Source organism: Chiloscyllium punctatum, chromosome 14 (genome assembly GCF_047496795.1).
Source record: "Chiloscyllium punctatum isolate Juve2018m chromosome 14, sChiPun1.3, whole genome shotgun sequence".
Lineage (NCBI taxonomy): Eukaryota > Metazoa > Chordata > Chondrichthyes > Orectolobiformes > Hemiscylliidae > Chiloscyllium > Chiloscyllium punctatum.
Genome location: NC_092752.1, coordinates 4,791,702 through 4,818,504, shown reverse-complemented (window position 1 = coordinate 4,818,504; position 26,803 = coordinate 4,791,702). Strand labels below are relative to the sequence as shown.

At 41.2% G+C, this 26,803-nt stretch overlaps 1 protein-coding gene across 1 annotated transcript in view; it reads right to left on the bottom strand.

Annotated features, from left to right (window-relative positions):
• The window catches only part of abcg2a (ATP-binding cassette, sub-family G (WHITE), member 2a), a 70,440-nt gene that overhangs the window by 12,071 nt on the left and 31,566 nt on the right, over window positions 1–26,803 (bottom strand). Inside the window, exons 7-12 of the mRNA XM_072583798.1 lie at window positions 20,816–20,967; window positions 16,110–16,214; window positions 11,366–11,619; window positions 5,544–5,626; window positions 3,474–3,563; window positions 1,912–2,036 (exon numbers count right to left, since the gene is read on the bottom strand). Of these exons, the coding sequence (XP_072439899.1) occupies window positions 1,912–2,036; window positions 3,474–3,563; window positions 5,544–5,626; window positions 11,366–11,619; window positions 16,110–16,214; window positions 20,816–20,967 (809 nt within the window). The remainder of the gene's footprint in view (window positions 1–1,911; window positions 2,037–3,473; window positions 3,564–5,543; window positions 5,627–11,365; window positions 11,620–16,109; window positions 16,215–20,815; window positions 20,968–26,803) is intronic.

Genomic DNA, 26,803 nt, shown 5'->3' with positions numbered 1-26,803 from the left:
GCACTAATCTAGTTGACAATAACAAAAGAACTGTTCAGTTTTCTAATTATGGCATTAAACTAATGTTGAACAATATTTTTATGAAACTATTAAATACTGTTAAAAATCACACAACACCAGGTTATAGTCCAACAGGTTTAATTGGAAGCACTAGCGTTCGGAGCGACGCTCCTTCATCAGGTGGTAGTGAAGGAGCGTCGCTCCGAAAGCTAGTGCGCTTCCAGTTAAACCTGTTGGACTATAACCTGGTGTTGTGTGATTTTTAACTTTGTACACCCCAGTCCAACACCGCCATCTCCAAATCATTAAATACCGTGTAATCTGGCCTTTTGAGCTTGATATGTTTAAGAACAGTAATTTTACACAAACATTAATTTAGTTAATTTCTGGTCAGCCTTAGACTAGGCTCAGTCCTTTACATGTGAATGATGCACCCACTGCCCCAGGTTTGGCTGCTCATTTAATACTGGAATGTCAACACAGTGTAACAGCAGGATTAAGGTTTTGTTTTTCATTCCAGCTTTGGGTAGAAGATCTGTGTTCAACACTTACTTACCCTGGAGATGTGTCATGACATCTCCAACAAGGGTGATTAAAATAATTATATTGGTTGGTTAGCTAGCTGATCAGAGTCTGATACAAAGTTTGCATGTTCAATTCTTGTTGGAGTCAGCAAATGTTCACGAGGTGAAACATGCCCAGAACACTTTCGGAGAGGTCTTGCATCACAGTGGTAGGGTCCCTAGCTCTGGGCCAGCAGTTCCAGGCTCAAGACCCATCTATCCCAGAACCATGGTGTAGCATGTCAAAACAGGTTTATTTTATTTAACAAAAAAGTCTAATACCTGTAGGACAAAGTCATTCTGCTTCCTATCCTGCCATTCAATGAAGTCATTACTAATCTAAATCTCAATTATTGTCTGGATTAATTCTGAATCCCTTAGTACCCTTGTCTAATAAATGTATTAACTTTAGTTTCAAAATTTCCAAGTGACCCAGCATTAACAACTTTTTATTAGGAGGGGATAAGTTACTGATTTCCACTCACTTTCACGTGAGCATGTGCTTCCTGTCACTGTCCCAAATTGTTTGCTTCTAATTTTAAAAGTTCTGACCCCTTATTCCAGACTCCCTACCAAAGGAAATAATTTTTTCTCTATTGACCCTCTCAAATCCTTTAACCATCTAAAATGTCTTAATAGATTACAACTTCAAAGAGTCACAGAGATGTACAGCATGGAAACAGACCCTTCGGTCCAACTCGTCCATGCCGACCAGATATCCCAACCCAATCTAGTCCCACCTGCCAGCACCCGGTCCATATCCCTCCAAACCCTTCCTATTCATATACCCGTCCAAATGTCTCTTAAATGTTGCATATGTACTAGCCTCCACCACTTCCTCTGGCATCTCATTCCATACATGCACCACCCTCTGTGTGAAAAAGTTGCCCCTTCGGTCTATTTTATATCTTTCCCCTCTCACCCTAAACCTATGCCCTCTAGTTCTGGACTCCCCCAGTCCAGGGAAAAGACTTTGTCTCTTTACCCTATCCATGACCCTCATAATTTTGTAAACCTCTATAAGGTCACCCCTCAGCCTCCAATGCTCCAGGGAAAACAGCCCCAGCCTATTTAACCTCTCCCTATAGCTTAAATCTTCCAACCCTGGCAACATCCTTGTAAATCTTTTCTGAACCCTTTCACGTTTCAAAACATCTTTCCGTTAGGAAGGAGACCAGCACCTTCAATATTGATAGTTTATCTTTGAACGACAGGAATCCACAGAAAAGCAAATCTCAATTAGATCATTCTTTAATGTTTGGCCATTTGTTAATGGTGAAAAATGTACTATTCCATGTTCACTTTCTGCTTTCTAGAATTATTTTGCCCTTGCAGCATCGCAACTCACCTATCAAGAAGTAGGTTGTGATTGTAAGTACAGTGGCTGGTGCTACTCTCATAGGAATCAGGTCAACAAGTAACTTTGCTATGAAGTATGCATGCACTCTGTAATAGCCACTGATATATTCGTGTCTGTGAGGAAAATAAAATCACCATAACATTTTGATTAGTCAGGAAAGGTCATAGCAAAACACCATCTTTACCACCTACTCCCCTCAAGCGCCGAGGAAACAGTTTCTCTGGATGGAAATTAATGGAGGAGATGAAGGTGTAGCTCACTGACTGGAAAACTTGGGAGACCCTAAGTTGCTTCTTTTAGGGAATGTCTGCAACATTAAGTTCCCATCAGGCTCTTAACTGGGCAGTTGAAGGCCATCCCCAGGATCAAGAATCATGGTGGCACAAGTCCCATCTGTTGAGAGCTACTATCAAACAGAGCCTTCCAGGTCTATGAAATGGCAACATCACTGCTAAGGGCACCCACTAAAAGTGTTAATCTCAGACCTCAAGTGAATGATTGTGAGAGGTAGTGATATGGGTGTTGAAGGGTGAAAAATCATGGAGGAGGTTGTTTGGCATTAAGGAACTGGTTCTCAATTGCCTTCCTAATTATGGATGTACTGAATGCCTTTGATCTAGACAGAACCTCTCCACACTTCCTTTCACTCTCCAGAGCCCACAAGCAAGTGTTTGCCTGTCAGGTGTGCCTCAAGCACTCAGCAGACTGGCCTGTTGGAAGGTAAAAACAATGACTGCAGATGCTGAAAATCAAATACTGGATTAGTGGTGCTGGAAGAGCACAGCAGTTCAGGCAGCATCCAACGAGCAGCGAAATCAACGTTTCGGGCAAAAGCCCTTCATCAGGAATAAAGCTGTAACCAACCTTGCAGCTAATAACATACTGCTGATGGCGGGGCAAACTCAGAGTCACGCTTGTCGCCAAGTCCCGCCCTCCAAAACTGTCAATTAGTAGTTAAGCTGGATAGTGGGCACTGCTGTTTTGGGGTTTTGGACTGAGAAATTTTGGCAACTTAGGGAGAAGGGGTCAAGAGTATTGACAGGGTGTGTTTTAAAGAATGGGTGAATGGAAGGAAATAGTTGGCTTGCTATAATCTTGGGACTGATGCCCCCAGTGGTCAACGGGCACCCTCCAGTGATAGCACCTCTTCTCTTTCCCACAGTGTGAAGCATTTTTAAAACATTGAGTGTCTCACCTCCACCAGCCTGACACTCATGCTATCCATATTATGAGCTTTACATTCATTTCCGCGCAGTAGGCAGCCTGATGAATTTGGCACCGTTTCCTCTGTGTTACAGGTGTGTGATTGGGTGTGGGTGGGAAGGTGCTGGCCTGGGCACCCTCCCCATCTTAAATTCTCCTCAATCACAACGCACCCAATGGGCAACATCCAATTCCCACACTGTATCAGAGTATCTATTTGAGCCATTGCTGGTTGTTTCAACTCAAAAAATGTTTGCTGCAAGCAAACTATTCTAACTCACAATTCTAATTATAGACAAGCATTTCAGATTTAGCATTAATACAGGAAAGTCAAAGTTATCACTTACATGAAAATTTTCTTTTCTATAACAAAGAGCTCGATAACAGACAGGCTACTGAAACACTGATTGGTGGTCAGGAAGAAAAACGCACCTGCTCTGTTAGAAAAAAGTAGTCATTACCAAACGTTACTTATTCCAGATTTTCCCAATGCAATTACGTACAAAATAATACATGGCTTTGAAAAGGTGGATGCAAGAAAATTGTTTCTGTTAGGCGAGGAGACTAGGACCCGTGGACACAGCCTTAGAATTAGAGGGGGTCATTTCAGAACAGAAATGCGGAGACATTTCTTCAGCCAGAGAGTGGTGGGCCTGTGGAATTCATTGCCACGGAGTGCAGTGGAAGCCGGGACGCTAAATGTCTTCAAGGCCGAGATTGATAGGTTCTTGTTGTCTAGAGGAATTAAGGGCTACGGGGAGAATGCTGGCAAGTGGAGCTGAAATGCGCATCAGCCATGATTGAATGGCGGAGTGGACCCGATGGGCCGAATGGCCTTACTTCCACTCCTATGTCTTATGGTCTTATTACTGCGTTTGTTCAACCTTAACCTACTACAGTACTGCAAGATGTCCCCTAGCAACAATTATCAGATAAGATTTACCTGTGGCCCCTTAAAGAGACATTGGGACATGTGATCAAAAGCTTGGTCCAAGAGATAGGTTGTAAGGAGTGAATTCAAAGGAGGAGCCTGAGGTATAGAGGGAAGCCCTTAACTGGGTCAAGGCAGCTGAGCCACAAGGTGCACAAGTGGCTGGGTTTGGAGCTCTTAAAGAATTGGAGGGATTAGGTGGAGGTCATGGCAAAAGTTGGAAATGAGGATAAGAACTTTTGGACCAAGTGATAAGGTTAGGATTAGAGAATCCAGTGATCCCATGGATGATGAGTGAACAATAATTGATGCCAGTTAGGATCAATACAGCAGGAATGTGGTGTCAGTTAAAGCCTGAGGAGGATGCAGGAGACCAGGGGAGATTTGAAATATTCAACTGAAGATAAAAAGAGGGTGAACAGCAAATATAAAAACAGCTGAATATTCCTGCCTATAGAACTGTTTTCAAATAAATACATTGTCATTGTGTTACAATTAGGGGGAGCTCTAGGTATTAAACTATATAGCAAAATGTCATACAAAATTGGACAGATAAACAGAACATTATTGCAAGAAAGGTCTTTGATTAAAATCAAATTGATTTTCAAAGTCTAATGATTACTAAGGTTAGGAATACCTCAAAAGATAAATAATCTAAGATTTAAAATCCAATCTAAAAGCATTATCAAATGATTAACAGTACTGTACATTGTACAGATTTCCAATTATTACTTAGCAGCCAGACATTTTGTCACCAATAAGTCTCAAATTTATGAACCACCATTGTTAGTAAATAATTAAAGATGCATACTCAGAGTTGAAATGAGTACAAATATATACATATGGTTTCATAATGTGCTTGTGATATCAATTCCCAGTGCTATACAGTGTCAGCTGTGGTATTAACACACCAAGGATCGACTCTTCGGAAACGTCGACCTCTCCATTTCCTGATGCTACCTGGCTTGCTGTGTTCTTCCTGCCTCCTGCCTGTCTATCTTAAATTTCTTCGGCTGCCCCTACCCCCCACTTCGTCAGGTTTTATGGATAATTTCTTACCATGATGCCTAGTGGGTTTTATGACTATCTTTTACCAACTATACATCATTAACTACCTGACCCATACCAATGGTGCTGTCTTCATCTCATTCTACCATTCACCATACTCTGAACAACTTGCTATAATCTGGATATCCTGCAATTGACTGGCATTCCTTGCAAGCATACCTCAAGAATTTATACAATTTTCACAATGAAGTTCGCATTTCTAAGTTTGTATTTTTCACAAAATTGCCGTTAATTGAAGTGATCATTTTTTGATTGTATTCATGATTGACAAACAAAAGAACTGAAATAGTAGCTCAGGTTCAAGATGTGGTGGGCCGCTGCATAAGTGTAATTTATGTTGTCATGTCAACGAGCATGTTCTCCTTTGGAATTTAGTTTTCAGTTAAGTTTTTAAGTTGATCTCTCAAGTTATACCAACCTGTTCTGAATACCCGTCATATCATTTTGTACTCCAAAAAATATGGCTCCCACAATCAGTCCCAGGACAAGTGAAACCATCACCTAATTAAGAGTAGAGTTTGTTAGAACAATAAAACATTTTAAGCATACATGATCCAATTGCTTTTTTTTAATTCATTAAACGTGGGTGTTGCTGCCAAGTCTAACAGTTATTGGCCAGCTCTAGGTGCCTTTGAGAAGTAAGGCAGTGGTGGGCATCTGTTTTCTTGATGCTTTTAGATTAGATTAGATTACTTACAGTGTGGAAACAGGCCCTTCGGCCAAACAAGTCCACACCGACCCACCGAAGCGCAACCCACCCAGACCCATTCCCCTACATTTACTCCTTCACCGAACACTACAGGCAATTTAGCATGGCCAATCCACCTAACCTGCACATTTTTGGACTGTGGGAGGAAACTGGAGCACCCAGAGGAAACCCACGCAGACATAGGGAGAATGTGCAAACTCCACACAGTCAGTCACCTGAGGCGGGAATTGAACCCAGGTCTCTGGCGCTCTGAGGCAGCAGTGCTAACCGTGCCACCGTGCCGCCCACTAAGGGAAGGAAACACCTTTAGGGAAGGTGTTTCAGGTGATATAGTGGTATCGTCACTGGACTAGAAATTTGACGTTGCAGGCTAATGCTCCAGGGATCTTTATAATAGATAAAACTACAATAGATAGCTTTATCCATTATAAAGCTAGCGTCAGTAATGGTAACTATTATATAATCATTAATTGTCAAAAAAATTGATATGATTCACTAATTTTCTTTCAATTACACACGCTGGCCTATGCGTAAATCTAGATTGAGAGCATTATGGTTGACTCTTGATTCAAAGGGTAGTTAAATTAGGGTCGAGAGTGTGATTTTGATGCCCAAAACGTTGATTCACCTACTTCTAGGACGCTGCCTGACCTGCTGTGCTTTTCCAGCAGCACACTCTTGACTCTGATCTCCAGCATCTGCAGTCCCTCACTTTCTCCTCCGCAACTAAATTAGGACTTGGCATTGCTGGCAACATCCACATCTTATGGGTGGATAAAATAAATTAACATCTGAGCAGGATAGATAGCCCAATCATGCATGTTGCCCTTTTGTATCTTACACAAGGAGCTATATACTGTGCCCAAGTCATGCAAGAAGTCTGGATATACAGCAACTGATTCTGACCCCCGTCTATGCTTGATCACAATACATTTGAAAAACAGAAACGGCTCCAAGGATTGAATGATCTACTCGTGCTCCTAAGTCCTCCACAGAAATGAATAGTATTAGGCAGGACCCCCTGCATATTAACACTTTTCTATCTTAGTAGAGGGCTTAGGGCAACTGTTGAATTCTCAGTTCCTGCCTTTTCCATCCTCCAGGTCCAACTGGGCACTGAATGGTGGCACGCTGGCTCAGTGGTCAGCGCTGCTGCCTCACAGCACCAAGGACCCGGGTTTGATTCCAGCCTTAGGCGACTGTCTGTGTGGAGTGTGCATATTCACCCTGTGTCTGCGTGGGTTTCCTCCGGGTGCTCTGGTTTCCTCCCACAATCCAAAAATGTGCAGGTCAGGTGAATCGGCCATGCTAAATTGCCCATAGTGTGAGGTGCATTAGTCAGGGTAAATATGGGGAATGGGTCTGGGTGGGTCACTCTTCGGAGGATCGGTGTGGACTTGTTAGGTAATCTCTAACCTAATCAGAAAACATATAGATTCTCTGGCTCGACTGCCAATTTAATTTTTAATTAGGAAGAAAAATAGAGTGTACAGAAGCATAGTCCCCATTGTGCAGATGCTAGGGTCCACAATTGAAGAAATGATGTAACAAAGCATTAATTAAACTTTTTAAGTTGTGTGTGAGAAATACAGAATGCCGAATGTAAATGTCATTAAAGTGCATCACTTCACTGTAGAAACATCACCATTTTATTCAGTAACCGTTCTCCTCACTATTTTGCATAGTAAAATTTTAAATGCTGACAATAAAGTCAAATAAGACAGGTAGTGGATCTGATGTATTAAAACCAGTTAGTGCTCTTTTAAATAAGGGTGAGAGGGTGGGGATGTTAAAATCGATGAAAGATCTTTCTTATTTAGATATTTCACATCAAACTTGCTGATCCAAAGTTACTGCTTTATTAGCCCGAATTGCTATTTTCCATATCATACCTATTGATGCCACCATTTCAGCCAATGGGGTGGAGCAGGCCAGCAGTTACAGGAAGTGGAGTCAGGGTAAGCAGAGGGGATGAAACTTGCCTTTCGAAACAGCACACTAATGCTCACCATGCTAATACTCTTTCCACGAAAGTTCAGTTTAAATTCATTTTGGAGACTTGTTTCCTGGTTGCACTGTCATTTTCATTTGGTTGAATACTTTTCTGGGAGATAAGAGGCTGTCGATTCACTCCCAGCCTAGCCCATAGAGCAATATCTCTCACACGCAGTATATACTTGAAACTTCTCTACAAACTACAGCAAACAGAGCTTGTGACTGGAATTCCAGCAGAGTATGCTGATAACAAAAATAAAGCAGTATTAATTCAGTAGGAAATCCTTTCCAACAGCATGGTAGATTTCCCTACATCCCAAAGACTGATGTGGTTCAAGAAGCCTCCCTTCCTCCAATGCTTCAATCTATCTTACTGAAAATCAAGTCAAGTATGCCTCTTAAATGTTGCAATTGTAGCAGCCAACACCACTTCCTCTGACAGCTCATTCCATACACGTACCACCCTGTGTGAAAATGTTGCCCCATAAGTCTCTTTTATATCTTTCCCCTCTCACCCTAAACCTATGCCCTCTAGTTCAGGACTCACGGATCCCAGGGAAAAGACCCTATCCATGCCCCTCATAATTTTGTAAACCCCCTTAGCCTCCAATGCTCCAAGGAAAACAGCCCCAGCCTGTTCAGCCTCTACCTATAGCTCAAATCCTCCAACATCCTTGTAAATCTTTTCTGAACCATTTCAAGTTTCACAACATCTTTCCGATAGGAAGGAGACCAGAATTGCACACAATATCCCAACAGTGGCCTAACCAATGTCCTGTACAGCCGCAAAATGACCTCCCAATTCCTGTACTCAATACTCTGACCAATAAAGGAAAGCATACCAAATGCCTTCTTCACTATCCTATCTACCAGCGACTCCATTTTCAAGGAGCTATGAACCTGCACTCCAAGGTCTCTTTGTTCAGCAACACTCCCTAGGTGTGGGACTAGATTGGGTTGGGATATCTGGCCGGCATGGACGGGTTGGACCGAAGTGTCTGTTTCCATGCTGTACATCTCTATCACTCTAAGTCTAGGCCAGGTCAGGAAAAGTTTCCACAAGGAGCACCTCAAGCTCAGGCAGCACTGACAGTACAAGTCTCTCGACTATCCCAAAATTTAACATCCAGCATCTCCAATCCGAGAGGCATCCTATGCACAGCACTTTTCTTCTCAACCTCTCTAATGCTTTCAATAACATTAAACATTTCACTGTTCCCAATAGCTCTCCCCTAATATTCACCTTTATCATTATGCCCTTTTAGGTTTTCAGTCTTACCCAGTGATGCTTCTCCAATGTACATAGCGTCATCTTTGCTGTAATCAGGGCTCCACCCTTTGTCCTCTCTCTTCATAATGTGCATGTTACCTTGTAGCAGCAACTTCCATTAAAGTAAGTTATAAGACCATAAGACCGCATAGGAGCAGAAATTAGGCCATTCAGCCCATCGAGTTTGCTCCGCGTTCAATCATGGCTGATACGTTTCTCAAACCCATTCTCCTGCTTTTTCCCTGTTACCCTTGATCTCCTTAATAATCAAGAAGCTACCTATCTTTATCTTAAATATACTCAATGCCCCGGCCTCCACAGTCTTCTGCGGCAGTGAATTCCATAGTTTCACCATTCTCTGACTGAAGAAGTTGCTCCTTAACTCTATTCCATAAGGTCTTCCTCTTACTCTAAGGATGTGCCCTTGGGTCTCACTCTCCTACCAATGGAAACATCTTCCCAACATCTACTCTGTCCAGGCCATTCAGTATTTTGTAAATTTCAATTAGATCCTCCCTCATCCTTCTAAACTCTATCAAGTACAGACCCAGAGTCCTCAAACGTTCCTCATATGTTAAGCTTTCCATTCCTGGGACCATTCTCATGAATCTCCTCTGAACACGGTCCAGGGCCAGTACATCCTTCCTGAGATATCGGGCCCAAAACTGCACACAATACTCCAAATGTGTTCTGACCAGAGCCTTAAAGAGCCTCAGAAATACATGTCTGCTTTATATTCAAGTCCTCTCAAAATAAATACCAACATTGCATTTTCCTTCCTTACTACTGATTCAACCTGCAAGTTTACCTTGAGAGAATCCTGCACTAGAACTCCCAAATCTCTGTGCACTTCAGAATTCTGAATTTTCTCCCCATTTAGAAAATAGTCCAAGCTTCTAATCTTCCTACCAAAGTGCATGACCTCACACTTTCCTACATTGTATCCATCTACCATTTCTTTGCCCACTCTCCGAACCTGTCCAAATCCTTCTGCAGCCTCCCCACCTTCTCAATACTACCTGTGCCTCCACCTATCTTTGTGCCATCTGCAAACCTCGCCAGAATGCCCTCAGTTCCTTCATTGAGACCACTAATGTATAAAATGAAAAGGTGTGGCCCCAATACTGACCTTTGAGGAACACCACTTGTCACTGGCTGCCATCCTGAGAAAGACCCTTTTATCCCCACTCTCCATCTTCTGCCAGACAGCCAAACTTCTATCCATGCTAGCGCCTTGCCTCTAAAACCATGGGCCCTTATCTTACTCAGTGGCCTCTTTCAAAGGCCTTCTTGAAGTCCAGGTAGATAACATACATTGGCTCTCCTTGGTCTAACCTGCTCATTATTTCCTCAAATAATTCTAGCATATTTGTCATATACATAGCATTTTAAACAAAAACAGATATTGTAAGAGAAACTCAATAGGTCCGACAGTATCAGGCACATCAAACATATGTAAACAGTATCTTGCATGACTAAGAAGTGCCTTTTGCCTTTTTGGAACTATCGGGAAAGTCAAACTCCAATGTTTGTTTCTCCGTGTGCAAAGACTGGACAAAACTGAATTACTTTAGTGACTGTGTGTGTATAAAGATTTTTTATGAAATGAAAGAAATCTGTGGGAAGAACGCACAGTCTGGTGACTCCTAACATTTAACTTTTTTCTTTTCAACCTACACCTTCACCTCCACAGGTTTTAACATCTTCCTTCCAATTCTTTTAATTCTACTTTTGCCCATTCCCTTCATATTTTCATTTGTTCAGTGACCATCTTGGCCTGAGTGTAAATTTGGCTTAGTGTGTAGCATTCATTAACTCTGCGACCCTTAACCCATATCCCCACTACAGAGCCCACAACCTAAGATAGCACAATTCAACATCTTGAAAAGGAGTCACCTACATCTCTGGGTAGAAGCTAAAAGATCTCAAAGAACTGCTCAAAAGAAAATCAGTGCATTCTCTAATTTTTTGGCCAATGTTTCTCCCTAAATTGTAAAATGTAAAGAATGAATCAAGTCTTTCACTTGATTGATTGTACAGCCATGCTAGTCCGTATTTTCTATAATATGAAGTGATCATAGTTCCAAACAAATCACAGGAAGGCCTTTGGGATTTTCTGTCAAAGATATTGATAAGCATTGTGTACATGAATCTCCTTTTCTATGTTTTTGTAAGATTTGCACGTTGTCAAAAAAAAGCATTAAATGAAAGTAATCCATTTACCTTGAGTTTCATCATTATTAACAGTGGAAAGGTTCAGTGTTACCTGAGCAACAGAGGCCTGGGGATTCCTCAGCAGGTTTTTGAAGGATCGTTTAGCAACCCATTTCAGTTGGTGAAAGAATGATGTTGCATATGTGATCCTCCTAGTAACAGGTTCAGATTCTACAGCATTTCCTTGAGATAGCTTGTTTAATTCAGATATCATTTCACTGTGGTGTCTGGATTTCAAGTATTCATTTGCTAGGTTCTCTGCAATGGTGGTCTCTTTCTTTAAAGCAGAAGAATCGTCAGCCATTTCTACGATGAAAGGAATAATAAACATTTTCATAAACTACACAATCGAACATATAACATTTAAAATCTAAACACCTTAAATACTGTTTACTTTGTCGAATAACCACATAATTTTCTGATTTTTCATTGAAGGGTGTGAAGTTGCTGCAATTGCATGAAAAATTAATATTAAACTTGGCATAGAAAGTTAGGTCTCGTCCATTTCAATCTAGTTTATTTTAAAATTCACTCAGACAGTGGGCATTGCTGGCTGGATCAGCATTTATTGTCTATCCCTAAGGTGGGGGTGAGCTGCCTTCTTGACCCACTGCAGTCCATGTGCTGTAGGTAGATCCACAATGCCCCTAGGGAGGACATTACAGGATTTTGACCCAGCGTAGATGAAGGAACGGTGATATATTTCCAAGTCAGGATAGTGAGTGGTTTGGAGGAGAACTTGCAAGTTCTGGCGTTCCCATATCTCCTGCTGTTGTCCTTCTAGACTGAAGTGGTCATGGGTTCGAAAGGTGTTGCTTAAGGAACTTTGCTGAATTTCTGCAGTGTATCTTGTCACACTGCTGAGTATTAACGATGTGATAAGTGTAAATTACTGCTAAATAACATTTCTGTGACTGAAAATTAACTTCAACAAGTGTCACTTTTTAAAATCAGATTTTAATTTTTAAAATTAAAACTCCGTAATTATTTTTACTTTTCTGTCAGTCTCCTTTTATCCTCTAAGTTAATCTTTCTTTTCAATGTAATTCTCTTTCCACACCCGATGTGACACAGAGTTCGCCCACCCTAAGGCTGGAGTTTCATGCAGATGCATTGTGCTTGTGCCGGTTTTAAACGTCAGTGGCAGACTTGCTGCTACATGGCAGGAAGTCCCGAGCTGAGTTTATGGCTATCAAACTGTTAATTGGTGTAGGGCAAATCTCCCAGTCCCAAATAACTGCCTACACAAGAGCTTAATTTGACCCAAAAGCAGACTGATAGCCCACTCTGAAGGATGGGAGACTGTAAACATGTCTGATCTGATTTACCTTCTCTTCTCAGTCTTTGTACCATACTTTCCTAATCCTTCCATCTGCTAATTTAAGGACATACACAGCCTTATTCATCGAGGTCCTAAACACCTTGATTCTCTCATCGCAACATTATTGTTCACATTTTAATGACTTTTCACAGAATCCCCACACAGTGTGAAAACAGGCCTTTTGGCCCAATAAGTTCACACTGACCCTCCCGAAGAGTAACCCACCCAGACACATTCTCCTGCACTATTATTCTACATTGGAGTTTAATTTAGATAAATGTGAGGTGCTGCATTTTGGAAAGGCAAATCAGAGGAGGACTTATACACTTAATGGGAAGGTCCTGGGGAGTGTTGCTGAACAACGAACCTTGAGGTACAGGTTCATATTCCTTGAAAGTGGAGTTACAGGTGGATAGGATAGTGAAGATGACGTTTAGTATGCTTTCCTCTGTTGGACAAAGCATGAAGTATAGGAGTTGTGAGGTCATGTTGAGGCTGTACAGGACGTTGGTTAGGCCACTTGTGGAATATTGTCTACAATTCTGGTCTTCCCTCCTATCAAAAACATGTTGTGAAACTTGAAAGGGTTCAGAAAAGATCTACAAGGATCTTGCCTGGATTGGAGGGTTTGAGCTAAAGGGAGAGACTGAATAGGCTGTTTTCCCTGGAGCATCAGAGGCTAAGCGATGATAAAATCATGAGGGGCATGGATAGGGTAAATAGACAAGGTCTTTTCCCTCGGATGGGGAAATCCTGAACTGGAGGGCATAGGTTTAGGGTGAGAGGGGAAAGATTTAAAAGTGACCTAAGAGGCAACTTTTTCATGCAGAGTGTGGTGCATGTATGGAATGAGCTGCCAGAGGAAGTGGTGGAAGCTGGTATAATGTAACATTTAAAAGGCATCTGGATGGGTATACGAATAGGAAGGGTTTAAGATGGATATGGGCCAAATGCTGGCAAATGGGACTAGATTAGGTTAGGATATCTGGTCGGCATGGACGGGTTGGACTGAAGGTCTACTTCCGTGCTGTGCATCTCTATGACTCTATTTCCGCCTGACTAATGCACCTAGCCCACACATCTCTGAACACTATGGGCAATTTAGGATGGCCAGTTCACCTGAACTCCACATCCTTGGATTGTGGGAGGAAACTGGCACACCTGGGGGAAACCGACGCAGACATGGGGAGAAAGTGCAAACTCCACACAGACAAGTCACCCGAGGCTGGATTCGAACCCGGATTCCTGGCACTGAGAGGCCACAGTGCTAACCACTGAGCCACCCCTACCTAAACAAAAGAACATCACAGTTAAATGAACAAAAGCAAGACTAACTAACTTTTAAAAATATAATTAGGAAATGATATATTAATATAAATGCTGCTACAACCAATGGAACTGACCCTACAAATGTTAGAAATGTGTAATGAAGTCTGGAGATACCTGGGTCTATCAAAAAAGCAGCTTTGACAAAAGGATTGTCCTATCCCTTCTCTCACAGGAAAGTCATCCTGAATGAAAGGGGCTATAGCTATTCATTATTAATGAAAGGTCTTTATCCAGAGGCAGTCAATGCTCCTGTTCAGACCATTTCATTGTTCACCATTGACGTTTAATGTGATTTATAGAAGCAGCTCAGAGATTAAAGTCACAAAGTGACTGGATATCATTATAAAATATATTTATAGTCTATACAATGGACCAAGATTGTCCAAGTTGGTTGCTATTCTTTTGAAAGGACACCAGGTTAAACCTGCAGGAGATATCAGAATTGCGTTTTTCAGTCTCTCTTAACCTTTAACAACGTGCATTTATGTAGCACCTTTCAGTAATAAAAAGTCACTCCTGAAGTGTCCTGGGACAAATCAGAAAAAAATTAATACTAAGCCATATGACAGATGATGCTTTAGGGAACACCTCTGCTCTGTCCTTTAGAATGACCCGACCATACAGGTGCTTGTCATTTTAATCATACTCCTGCCCTAACACTTCTATCCTTGACCTGCTACAGTGCTCCAACTAAGCTCAACATAAGCTAGAGGAACAGAAGCTCATTTTCCATTTAGGCATTTAAGTTTCTAGGTCTCAACATTGAGTTCACCAACTTCAAAGCATGATCACTGTCCTCTAAGTTGATTACAACTACCCCTCCTCCAAGCTCACCATTCTCTCTTGTGCCCATTAGCAAAGCAAACCCATTTTCTTCATTTGGATCTATTTTATACCTCAATCCCTCCTTTCCTATCATTAGAATTCCCTTTGCTCTATGCATCCTCACCATCTGTTCCTATTTCTCCTCCCCTCTGTCCACAGCAGAAAAACACCATTTTGGTTCTGACGAAGAGCCATATCAGACTCAAGACATTAACTCTATTTCTTTCTCCACAGATGCTGCTAGTTTCACTGTCATTTTCTGGTTTTGAGATTTCCAGTATCTGCAGTATTTTGCTTTTATTGAAATTGAGGTGTTGCTCAGCATAAGTGAATATTTGTCAGCAGTCAAAGGTAGTACTGGAACCCAAACATATTAGGCTGAAATGATACAATTAGAATAGTTGGGAATCTCCAATCAAACCAAACAGTTTGTGTTAACCGAATCTTAGTCACAGAGTCGTACAGCACAGAAGCAGAGTCTAATTCTTGCCCCTCTCACCTTACACCTACGCCCTCTAGCTTTGGACTCTCCCATTCTGGGATAAAGACCTTGGCTATTCACCTTATTCATGCCCCTCACAATTTTATAAACCTCTGTAAGGTCACCCCTCAGGTTGAATCAAGTGAGCCTGTACTCATTGGGATATAGAAGAATGAGAGGTGATCTTATTAAAACATAAACAATTCCTAGGGAACTTAATAGGGTAGATGTGGAAAGGTTGTTTCCCTTTGTGGGAGAGTCTAGGACCAGAAGGCATAATCTCAGAATAAGAGGTAACACATTTAAGACAGAAATGAGTAGGAATTCTCTCTCTGAGAGAATAGCGAATCTATAGGAATGCAGAGGACTGTTGAGGCTTGGTTATTAAGTATATTCCCAAGGCTGAGATAGACAGATTTTTAATCAGTAAGAGAATCAGCAGTTATAGGGAAAATGCAGAAACGTGGAGTTGAAGATCATCAGATGAATGTTGGAGCAGACTCAATGGGCTAGACACCTGCTTCTCCCCTTATCTGTCAGGTTTTGTTTTCCCACCAAGTAAATAGCTATTAGAGTGAAGCTATTATGAAAAAGTACAGGAACAAGACATATGTGGAGACATTCATTCAATCTGTTCAAATCTCTTCTAGGGCAGAGGTAGGGGCAGTATCACTGTATTACAAGACATTGCTGGGGAAACATTTTGTAAGTCTTTAATAGATAAAAAACACATTTTAAAGAAAACCTTTTATTGTAAATCAGTGGTGGGGGTAGAAATACTATAAAAGAATTATGAATGGTCAGCCAACGTCTATTACAACCCCACTGAAAGGATCATACCTGGACGAATGTCTAAAGCTTTATGTGTGCTTACTGCAGTCGAGTCCCCATTGATAATGTCAAGGAAAAAGTCAGCAGGGTTATTAAATGGCTCACACGTGTATCCTGTCAAGTAAAAAAAAAAGAGTGAATTTTAACCCCCCAAAGATTAATAATTAACAATTTAACTGCTTAATTTCATTCCAATGTCATTGTTATTTTGGATTGTCCAGCTCCTAATAGGCTTTGGAACCAAATTATCCAGCAATTTATGGCCACGCACAATCCACAGAATATTCCTGGCATTAGAACAATACAGCACAGAGTCTATTGTATTCCTGATGAAGGGCTTTTGCCCGGAACGTCAATTTTCCTGCTCCTCGCATGCTGCCTGACCTGCTGTGCTTTTCCAGCACCACCCTAATCTAGACTCTGGTTTCCAGCATCTGCAGTCCTTGTTTTTCCCAATATAGCACAGACACAAACCATTCAGTTAATTATGTCTACGCTCTCTCTTTCAAAGACCAATCCAGGTGATTTCACTCGCTTGCTTGCTTTTCCCCCCCCACATTACCCCTCCGTTTTATATCCTTCAACAGTGCATTCAGTAAAAAGAAAGCATTTTCCTCACATCACCAAGCTCTTCTGTCAACCACCTTCAATTATTCCCTTACTTTTTACTGTGACTCAATCAATTATATATCCATGTTCTTGTTGTCTCTTTTAGATACTTTAATCAACCAATTGTTCAGGTTGCAACATATCTGTGGAGTAGGTGGTACTTGAATCCAGGAATTCTTGCCCAGAGGGAGGGATACTATCACTGCACCAATAGGGACCTTATAATTTCTTACTCTATTTAATTGGAATGGTCTTTTTCCACAACAGCAGCAATTTCCCAGTAAAGTTGCTAATGCAAGACTCGGTGACGAGAATGATAGTGAAATAAAAAATTTCATTCACTTTCACCAACAAGTGAGAACAGCACACCCTGTCCTCACACGAGGATATTAATGCTGCAACAAAGTTTCTGCTGGTTGCAGACCATGAACAGTAACTATGGTGTTCATTACCTTAACTGCAACAAGAAATTATAATGCTGACTGATATGCAGCCCAGCATTTTGTCATTCAGGGTAGCAATTACCTTTGTCAATTACTTTTCAAATCAACCTGTTCAGAGATGTTTTTACACACCTCTGGAGCAGGTAGGATAATCTGTTCCCTTGTTTTTAATCTGGTTATACACCCAACTGAATGTTTTTTCAATTATGAAATCATGCATGATATTCTTTTTATTTATTAACCACCACAAGTAAACAACCTATTCCCATATTGACCCTTCAGCTATTGAAAACTGCTTTCCTTTAATTATTCAATCTAGTCAGAAGTCACAGGTTACAGTCTAACAGGCTTATTTAAAATCACAAGCTTTTGAAGTGCTGCTCCTTTGTCAGGTGAATCTCAGCACTTAAGAAGATGGCTCGCTTTCAATGCGTTTTGTGATGGTCAAATGCATGAGTCTCCAGAGAACTAAGATTCTGGATAGAAATTAACATTGAAAGGAGCATCCTATTCCACCAAGAACAAGGCTGCAAGGATCATTCTAAAATGGAAAGCAGGAGGTTTAGAGGAGATTTACGCAATAGTTTTTCACTGAGGGTGGTTAGGGTCTGGAATGCACTGCCTGGGATGGGGTGGTTGAGACAGGAAATCTCACAATCTTCAAGTAGTACTTGGATGAGCACTTGAAATGTCATAGCATTCAAGGCTACTGGCCAAACACTAGAAAGTGGGACCAAAAGAGATTTAGTGTAGCTTTGGTACTACATACTACATACCCTTCTGTGCTGTATGATTCTACGAAAAGACAGTGGCTCTGGAACTGGAAGATTGATTTGCTGCGGAGGCAACGATCAAACTGGTATTATTGCTGAACTTTTAATCCAAAATTCCAGGTAATGTTCTGGGGGCCTGGGTTCGAATCCAACCATTGTGGAATTTCAATTCAGTAAAAATTCAGAATTAGGAGTCTCATGATAAAAGGGTGCTAATTAAACTTCTCTCTCCAATTCTTTTTGGGCTGTTATATTTTTACAATAATGACTTGATAACACTACAGCTAAATAGTCACCTGTCGCTCAGCTGGTAGAACGCTTGCCCGAGTCAGCAAGTTGGAGATTCTCAAGTCACATTCCAGGACACGGGCACAAAAACGTATGCCATCACTCCAGTATGGTACTGAGCAAGTACTGCATTGCCAGCAAACATTCAAATGAATTATTATTATAAATGAATCATTATGAATTATCCTGTATATCCTGTGGGATGGCGGTAAAACTGAGATCGTGTTTGGCCACTGGGACGGAGGTAAAACATTTCTACAGAACAGTTGGTGAGTTTTCCCAGCATCCTGGCCAATATTAATCCCTCATGCAAGATCATAAAAACAGAATATCTGCTTATTAACACAATCCTGTTTTTGGGAGCTTGCTGTGCTGCTGCAGTTCCACAACAGTGACTATGCTTCAAAAGTATTTTCAGACATAGTGAATGCCACTAACATTATCAAAATATTTTCTGTCCTTAATTTCTCTCACTGGTTTATACATATTCTCTGGGATGGAGGATTCCTGATGAAGAGATTATGCCTGAAACATCTATTTTCCTGCTCCTTGGATGCTGCCTGACCTGCTGTGCTTTTCTAGCACCTCACTCTTGATTCTGATCTGCAGTCCTCACCTTCTCCTTCTTACACAAAATACAGAAATCTACTTCAGCACAAATGAGTTTCAGATGTAAAAAAATATTGGTAACATCTCTGCTGGTCAGTTAGTGTCCCTGTTTTAGCATTTTGAGATTAAATCATGGCTTCAGTGAAAAGTGCCTTTCATTTGATAGATAGTTATTCAGGATAGTATCTCCATACTGTAGCGTAATATTACAATTGATGAAAATTATTTTGCTTTTCCATTTTCCCCATCAGTGAGGTGAATTCCAAGAAACAAATCCTTGACATCTTCCAAAAAAAAGTCAGTTGTAAACTTTATCACAGGTCTGAAGTAGTAGGAGATTTTCTGGATTTTCTATTCATTCTGAGGGCGTGGACGTCACTGGACAGGCCAGTATTTGCAGTTGTTGGTTTGCTCGCTGAGCTGTTGGGTTGACATGCAAATGTTTCGTAACCGTGCAACCTCCGTGAAGCGTTGCTGTTTTTCTCTGCTTGATATTTCTATAATCGGTCTGTTAAGGTGGGTGGTGTCATTTCCAGTTTTGCTCTGCAGTGGTTTGCATATGGGGCCTATTTCTACAGGCTTGTTGATGTCAATCCAGGTTGAAAACCAGGCCTCTAGGAATTTCTGTGCATGTCTCTGGTTAGCCAGGTCCAGGACAGCTACATTGTCCCAGTCAAATGGATGGCCCTCCTTGCCTGCACGCATTGAGATAAGGGAGAACGGGTCAGATAGACCGGAAGAAAAACTAGCAATATGTACACACGAACACCAACTAGCAGCAAAATGGCACCACCCATTCTCCCTTATTCCTACAGGCCTGGTTTTCAACCTGGATTACCATCAACAAGACCCTACATACAAACCACTGCAGAGCAAAACCGGAAATGACACCACCCACCTTAACAGACCGGATCATAGAAATATCAAGCAGAGTAGAACAACTTCATCAAGGTGACAAAACGTCTGCAATAACAACCCAGCTCGGTAAGCAAACCAACAACCGCATCCACAACCTGAACTACAAATCTTCGCAAAAACCTTAAAAAGGCCAGTATTTATTGCCTGTAGCTAATTGTCCAGAGGGCAGCTAAGATTCACTCACATTGCCGTGGGTCTGGAGTCACACGTAGGCCAGACCAGGATGACAGTTTCCTTCCCTAAAGCACAATAGTGAACCAGATAGTGTTTTTTTGACAATTAGCAACAGTTTCACGGATAGCATGAGACTCCGAATTCTGAATTTTTACCGAATTCAAATTCCACAATAATGGGATTCAAACCCAGACCTTGAGAACATTATGTGGAATTTTGGATTAAAAATTTAGCAATAGAACCACTCCAGCCATCACCTCCCCAGGTTAATCAATCTCCCAGTTCCTTAACAGCCACTGCCTTTTCATAGAATCATACAGTACAGAAGGGGCCTTTGAGTACGTAGCACCAAAGCTCCACTAAACCTCTATTGGTCCAACTTTCCAGCACTTGGCCTATAGCCTTGAATGTTGTGAGATTTCAAATGTTCATCCAAGTACTGTTTAAAAGGGTGTGAGGTTTTCTGTCTCAACCACCATCACCTTTGGGTGAAAAAGCATTCCTCAATTCACCTCTGAGCCTTCTGCTTTTCATTTTAAAATTGTGCCTCCTTCAACTGAGGGGAATATCTGCTTTTTGTTCACCCTGTCCATGCCCATCATAATCTTATACATATCTATCAGGTGCCCCCTTCACTTTTCTCTGCTCGGAAGAAAACAATTCAAGCTTATCCAGCCTCTCTTCATCGCTGAACTGCTCTATCCCACACAATATCCTGGTGAATCTCCTCTCCACCCACTCCAGAGCAATCAAATCCTTCCTGTACTATGGTGACCAGAACTGCACACAGTACTCCAGCAGTGGCCTAACCAAAGGTCTGTACAGCGCTGACATAAGTCTCCCTGCTCTTCACAAATTAGATTCTCAGTAATCATTCGATGACTCACTTCTAAACACTTACCAATCCCTGTGAAATAATCCAGTGCCTCCGCAGATGGACCATGGTAAACCAATCTACCATTAGCCAGAAGGGTCAGGCTGCCAAACAGCTTAAAAATAGAATATCTGGGCTGGTGGATTGAGAAAATAATCGTTTTGCCTTTCCTCGACATTCTACAAAAGAAATGCCAAATTTAAACATTATGCCAAAGTTGCATTCAAGTTATCCACAACAAAACTCAGGTAAGTTTGCTCATGAGAGCAGCTTCTTCAAGTAGTAACTTGTTCACTTTTGCAGATTGAACGATAACTTTCCACTTATGCAGTGCTTTTAAGGTAGTAAGGGAATATTATCAAATTAAATTTGACACCGAAGTAGAAGGAGCTATTGGAACAGATGAACAAAAGTTTGATTTTAAGGTATGTCTTAAAGAACAAGAGGAATGTAGAGGCAGAGAGTTTTAATGAGGGAATTTCAAAACTGACGATCAAGGCCGCTGAAGATAGAGTTGTCAACAATAAAGCCATTTAAAATTAAGGATGTTCAGGATACAAGGACTGGAGAAGTGCAGGGATTCCAAAAGTTGTATCAGGGAAGGGGAAAGTCACTTCATTCCTGCAAGTAGTTACACAGCTTAGGATGAGGTCTTCTAACGTGGTCAGTGGCCGGGGGGGTTTGACTGTGAGTGAGGCGGATGAGAGGATCAAGGAAGTTCCAGGTTCCTGCAGCTTGCATGGTCAAAAGCAGGGACTGCAAGGTGGAGGAGTGAACTGACCATTTCATTATGGCATAGGAAGCTTTTCAACCTGAAAGAATAAACAGGAATGTAGTGTTCATAAGCGACAGTATAGTTATGGACATAGACACAATTCTCTACAACAAAGGATAGAAACCAGGAGCAGGAGGAGGCCTTTTGATCCTTTGAGTCTGCTCTGCTACTCAGTATGATTACGGCTGATTCTCCATCTCAAAACTATATTCCTACTTTCTCCCCATCCCCTTCATACTTTTAACATCTAAAAAGTTTTCTCTCCCTTTCTTGAATGCATTCAGTGACTTGACCTCCACAGCTTTCCGTGATTGAGAATTCCACAGGGGTCACTATCCTTTGAAAGTTTTTTTTTCCCTCATCTAAGTCCTAAATGGTCTACCCCTAATCCTAAAATGATAGTTCCTTGTTTGAGACTCCCCTGTCAGGGAAAACATCCCCCGTGTCCAGCATTGTTATAATTTTACATGTTTTAATCAGATCCTTTCTTATACTTTTTAAATGCTAGTGAATGTAGACCCAGTCAAACCAATTTCTCTTCATAGGACAATCCTGTTCTCCCCAGTGTCAGCCTAGTGAACCTCTGTAACTCTCCTGCAAAGGCAAGTATATCCTTTCTTAGGTCAGGGAACCTACAGCAAGCAATACCCCAGCTGTGGTCGCACCAAGGTCTGGTATAACTGCAGTAACACATCTCCATTCCTGAACTCAAACCTTCTTGCAATGAAGACCAATATACCATTTACCTTCCTAATTGCTGGCTGTACCTGCCTGTCTACTTTCATCGACTGGTGTACATGGACACCCAGCTCCCTTTGTACATTTACACTTCCCAATATGTCACCATTTAAATAATACCATTTTTCACACCAGTGTATAACTTCACATGTAGTCACATTCTACTGCATCTGTCATGTGTTAGCCCCTCACTCAACTTATCTACCATACCATCATTCCTTTGTTTAAGAAGGGCAACAGAGATAACCTGGAAAATTATAGGCAGGTGAGCTTTATGTCAGTGGTAGGAAAATCACTGGATCAAATTCTTAGGGATTGTCCTCACATTTGGGAAAAAATATACTTATTAGCAAAAGGCAGCATAACTGTGGAGGGAAGGTCATATCTTAAAATTGATTGAGTTTTTGAGGAAATGACAAAGATGATTGATGAGGGAAGGGTGGTAGATGTTGTCTATTTGGACTTTAGCAATGTCCTTGACAAGGTCCCTCATGGCAGGCTGATACAAAGAGTGAAGTCACACTGGATCCGTAGTGAGCTGGTACGATGGAAACAGAACTGGCTTAGTGATAGAAGACAGACTAGCAGTTGAAGGGTGTTTTTCTGAATGGAGATCTTTGACCACTGGCATTCCATGGGGCTCTGTGCTGGGACCCCTACTATATCAATAATATATATATGATCTGGAGGAAAATGTAAGTGGCCTGATTATTAAGTTTGCTAACAACACAAAGACTGGAAGAGATGTGGATAGTGAGGAGAATTGCCACAAGATACAGCAGGATGTTGACAGGTTGGAGACATGGGCAGAGAAATGGCAGATGGAGTTTATTCCAGATAAATGTGAATTGAAGCATTATGGAAGATCTAGTGCAGAAGTGAAATATACAATAAATGGCAGAACTCTTAGTAGCGTTGACATAAGTGTCCACAGTTCCCTTAAAGCAACAACACAAGTGGATAAGGTGGTCAAGAGGCGTGGTTGCCTTCATCAGTTGGAACATAGAGAATAAACATTGGCAAATCATGCTGCAGCTGTAAACAACTTTAGTTTGACCACATAGCAAATATTGCGCACAGTTAAGGGCGCCAGTACCATAAGAATGTGAAGGCTTTGGAAAGAATACAGAAATGGTTTACCAGGATTGTTCCTGGTTTGAAAGGTATTCGCTATGAAAAGAGGTTAGACAAATTTGTTTGTTTTCACTTGATGTCAAAGGATGAGGGCAATCTGATAGAAGTTTATAAAATGGTGAGAGGCAGAATGAATAGTTGGAGTCTTCTTCCTACAGTAGAAATGTCAGTTACTGGAGGACACTTGTTGTTGTGTCACAATAGTCTTACCAGACCAGAGGGGCTGCTGTCTCCTTAGAGAGAGAAGGTGGTGATTTAACCTGAGGGCCACCAGACTTCAGGTGAGGGAAGAGGTTGAGAAGGAGAGTCCTTCATGGTAACCTCAAACCAGTGATGGGAATTGAAGCCACACTGTTGGCATCACTCTGCTCTGTATGCCAACGATCCAGTCAACTGAGCTAAACCGATTCCCACTGGAAGACATAAGTTTACGGCAAAAGGGGATAAGTTTACGGCAAAAGGAGATGTGAGTGGCAAGTTGTTTTGTTTTACACAGAGGATGGTAATGTGCTACTAGAGAAGGTGGTAGAGGCAGATATAATAGCAACATTTAAGAGACATCTTGACAGATACATGAATAGGCAGCGAATGGGGGGATACAGACCATATAGAGGCAAAAGGTTTTTTTGTTGAGAAAGACCTGGTAGGCCAAAGGGCCTGTTCCTGTACTGGAGTGTTCTTTGTTCACCTTGAAGCCTCTTTACATCCTCGTCACAATTCACAATCCCATCCAGTTTTGTATCATCAGCAAACTTGGAAATGTTGCATTTGGTTTGCTCATCCAGGTTATTTATACTCATCATGAATAGCTGGGGCCCAAACACTGATCACTGTGTTACCCCACTGGACACTGCATGCTACTTGGAAACAGATCCATTTGTTCCAATCCTATTTCCTGTCTGTCAACTAATTCTTGATCTAATGTACCAAAACATTACCTCCTATCCAATGAGCTTTAAACTTTGCCCACTAACCTCTTTCTAAGGTACCGAATCAAAAGTGTCCTGAAAATCCAAATACACTATATTCACTCCCTACAGTATACTCTATGCCCTTATAAATTAAACCTTGAATATTCTATGCTTTATTAATTATCCTCTCAAGCGTGACCCCTTCCAATAACTTATGGACTGGTCACCCAGGCTGCGCTGCTCCTATATCTCATTTAGAATGGTCTGCTTTACATATTGTCTCCATGTTATTCCTACCAAAATAAAATCACTTCAACAAATATTCCTTCCTGTTCTCTACCTCCATTGTGCAGGAGGCACTTGTAGAGATTTATTCTGTGATTCTTTGATAAGAAAGAAATGAAAAATATTCAAACACAAAAATAGCAAAAGGGAATGCAAGGGAAAAAGTATTTATGCAGATAGTGGTGAGAATGTAGAACATTCCACAACAGGAAGTGATTGAAGAGAATTGTATAGACCAGCATAGTATAGGAAAATCAAGATAAACATGAGAAAAAGGAAGAGAAGGCAATGCCGATAGGGTATGATAAACAGGGCTGGGTGTGTGGAGGCTCACGTGTATTATAAAATCTGGCATGAACTTACTGAATCAATGACCTCTTCCTGTGTTGTAAATTCTATACAATTCTACAGCATATAGACTTTCCAGCAGTTGAGGGAAACAGATGTAAGAAGCACAAAAGGGTGACAACTAAGTGGAAGGTGAACTACGTACAAATTTTGAGAAAGGCCATATCTACTGTGAATAATTAATATTCAATCAATATTTAACCTCTATTCAAACATTTTCAGTCAAAATCATATAAACATTGAAGATGGGAATCCTTGACCCAAGTACTAAGCTGGTTTTGAGAGTAACTAAGCTAAAACTCAAAGCTTATCAGTTTAGATAATAATGGTAGCATTCCCAAAACAATGGCTTTAACAATGACTGATTTCTGGATTGTACTGGTGATTGCAAAAATAGTCAGTAATAGAGGTAAAGATACAGAAGAAAACAAATTTACACTCTACTCGGGATGAATAAGAGAGTAATATTTGTTTTTCTAACTATTACTTCAGCACTGCAGTTGTCTTAACTTATATTAGGTCTTTATTGAGCAGTCAAGCCATCTCTTCACCATGTAAGGCATTAGACTCATAACTTGACCTTTACCTTTCAAACATACTTTTAAAATACAGGGTACAGATAACTTAAATATAAACATCACTGTCTTGGGATTAAGCATTGTTCTCTCTTCACCTCTGTGCTCATTAACCTACAGGAATATCTCATCCAGTTAATGCCTCAAATTTAATCCTTATCCATGTATTCTAATCCTTTCATGACTTCATCTCATCATATCTATGACCTCCTCCAGAACAACCATCCGAGAACTCTTGCATTCCTCCAGTTCTGGCATCTCGTGCATCCCTGATTTCCCCTTCATCATACCACCAGCAGGTGTGCTTTCAATCAGTCATTCAGGAATTACATTCCAGAATTCCATCTCTAAATCCCTCACCTCCCTTTTCTTCTGTATTACTTTCCTTAAAGCCTCGCTCTTTGACCAAACATTTGGCCACCTGTCCTAATACCTTGAATTAGAATTAGAATCTTTATTGTGTGGAAACAGGCCCTTCAGCCCAACAAGTCCACACTGACCCTCTGAAGAGTAACCCCACCCAGACCCATTCTCCTACCCTATTACTCTACATTTCCCCTGACTAATGCACCTAACCTACACATCATGGGCAATTTAGCATGGCCAGTCTGGGTCCCTGGAGCTGTGAGGCAGCAGTGCTAATGGCTGAGCCACCATGCCGACCTTCTTACATGGCTTATTGACATATTTTGTTTGACAATCCTACAAGGAGTCTGGTAATGTTTAGTTAACCCATCATCTGCTGGCTTGTGTGGCCAGGGGGTGTCAAGCTTGAACCGAGGGACATAGGATTAGAACAAAGGGTAATCTATCTCCATCCGAGACAAAGGGGAGTTTTTTCACTCAGTGGGTGGAGAATCTTTAGAATGCTGTACCACAGAGGTCTGTGGAAGCACAGTCATTGAGTGTGGTCAAGACACGATTGATAGACTTCTACATGTTAAAACATCAAAGGGATATTGGGATATTGCAGCAAAATATTGTTGAAGTAGAAGATCAGCCATAATCTCATTAAATGATGGAGTGAGCTTGAAACGCTAAATGTCCCTTTCCTGCTCTTACAACTTGCATGCTTATTGCATGAATATGGTATATTTAAGTGCAAGTTGTTAGTGCATTTTTTGGCAAGGGTTTAACAATCTATTCCCATGACACACATTCATAATTACTAGAAGGAAGTCTCTTCACTCAATTATGCCCAGCAAGCTGCTCAAAACTGACAATGAAACAGTATTCAGTAAATGCCATA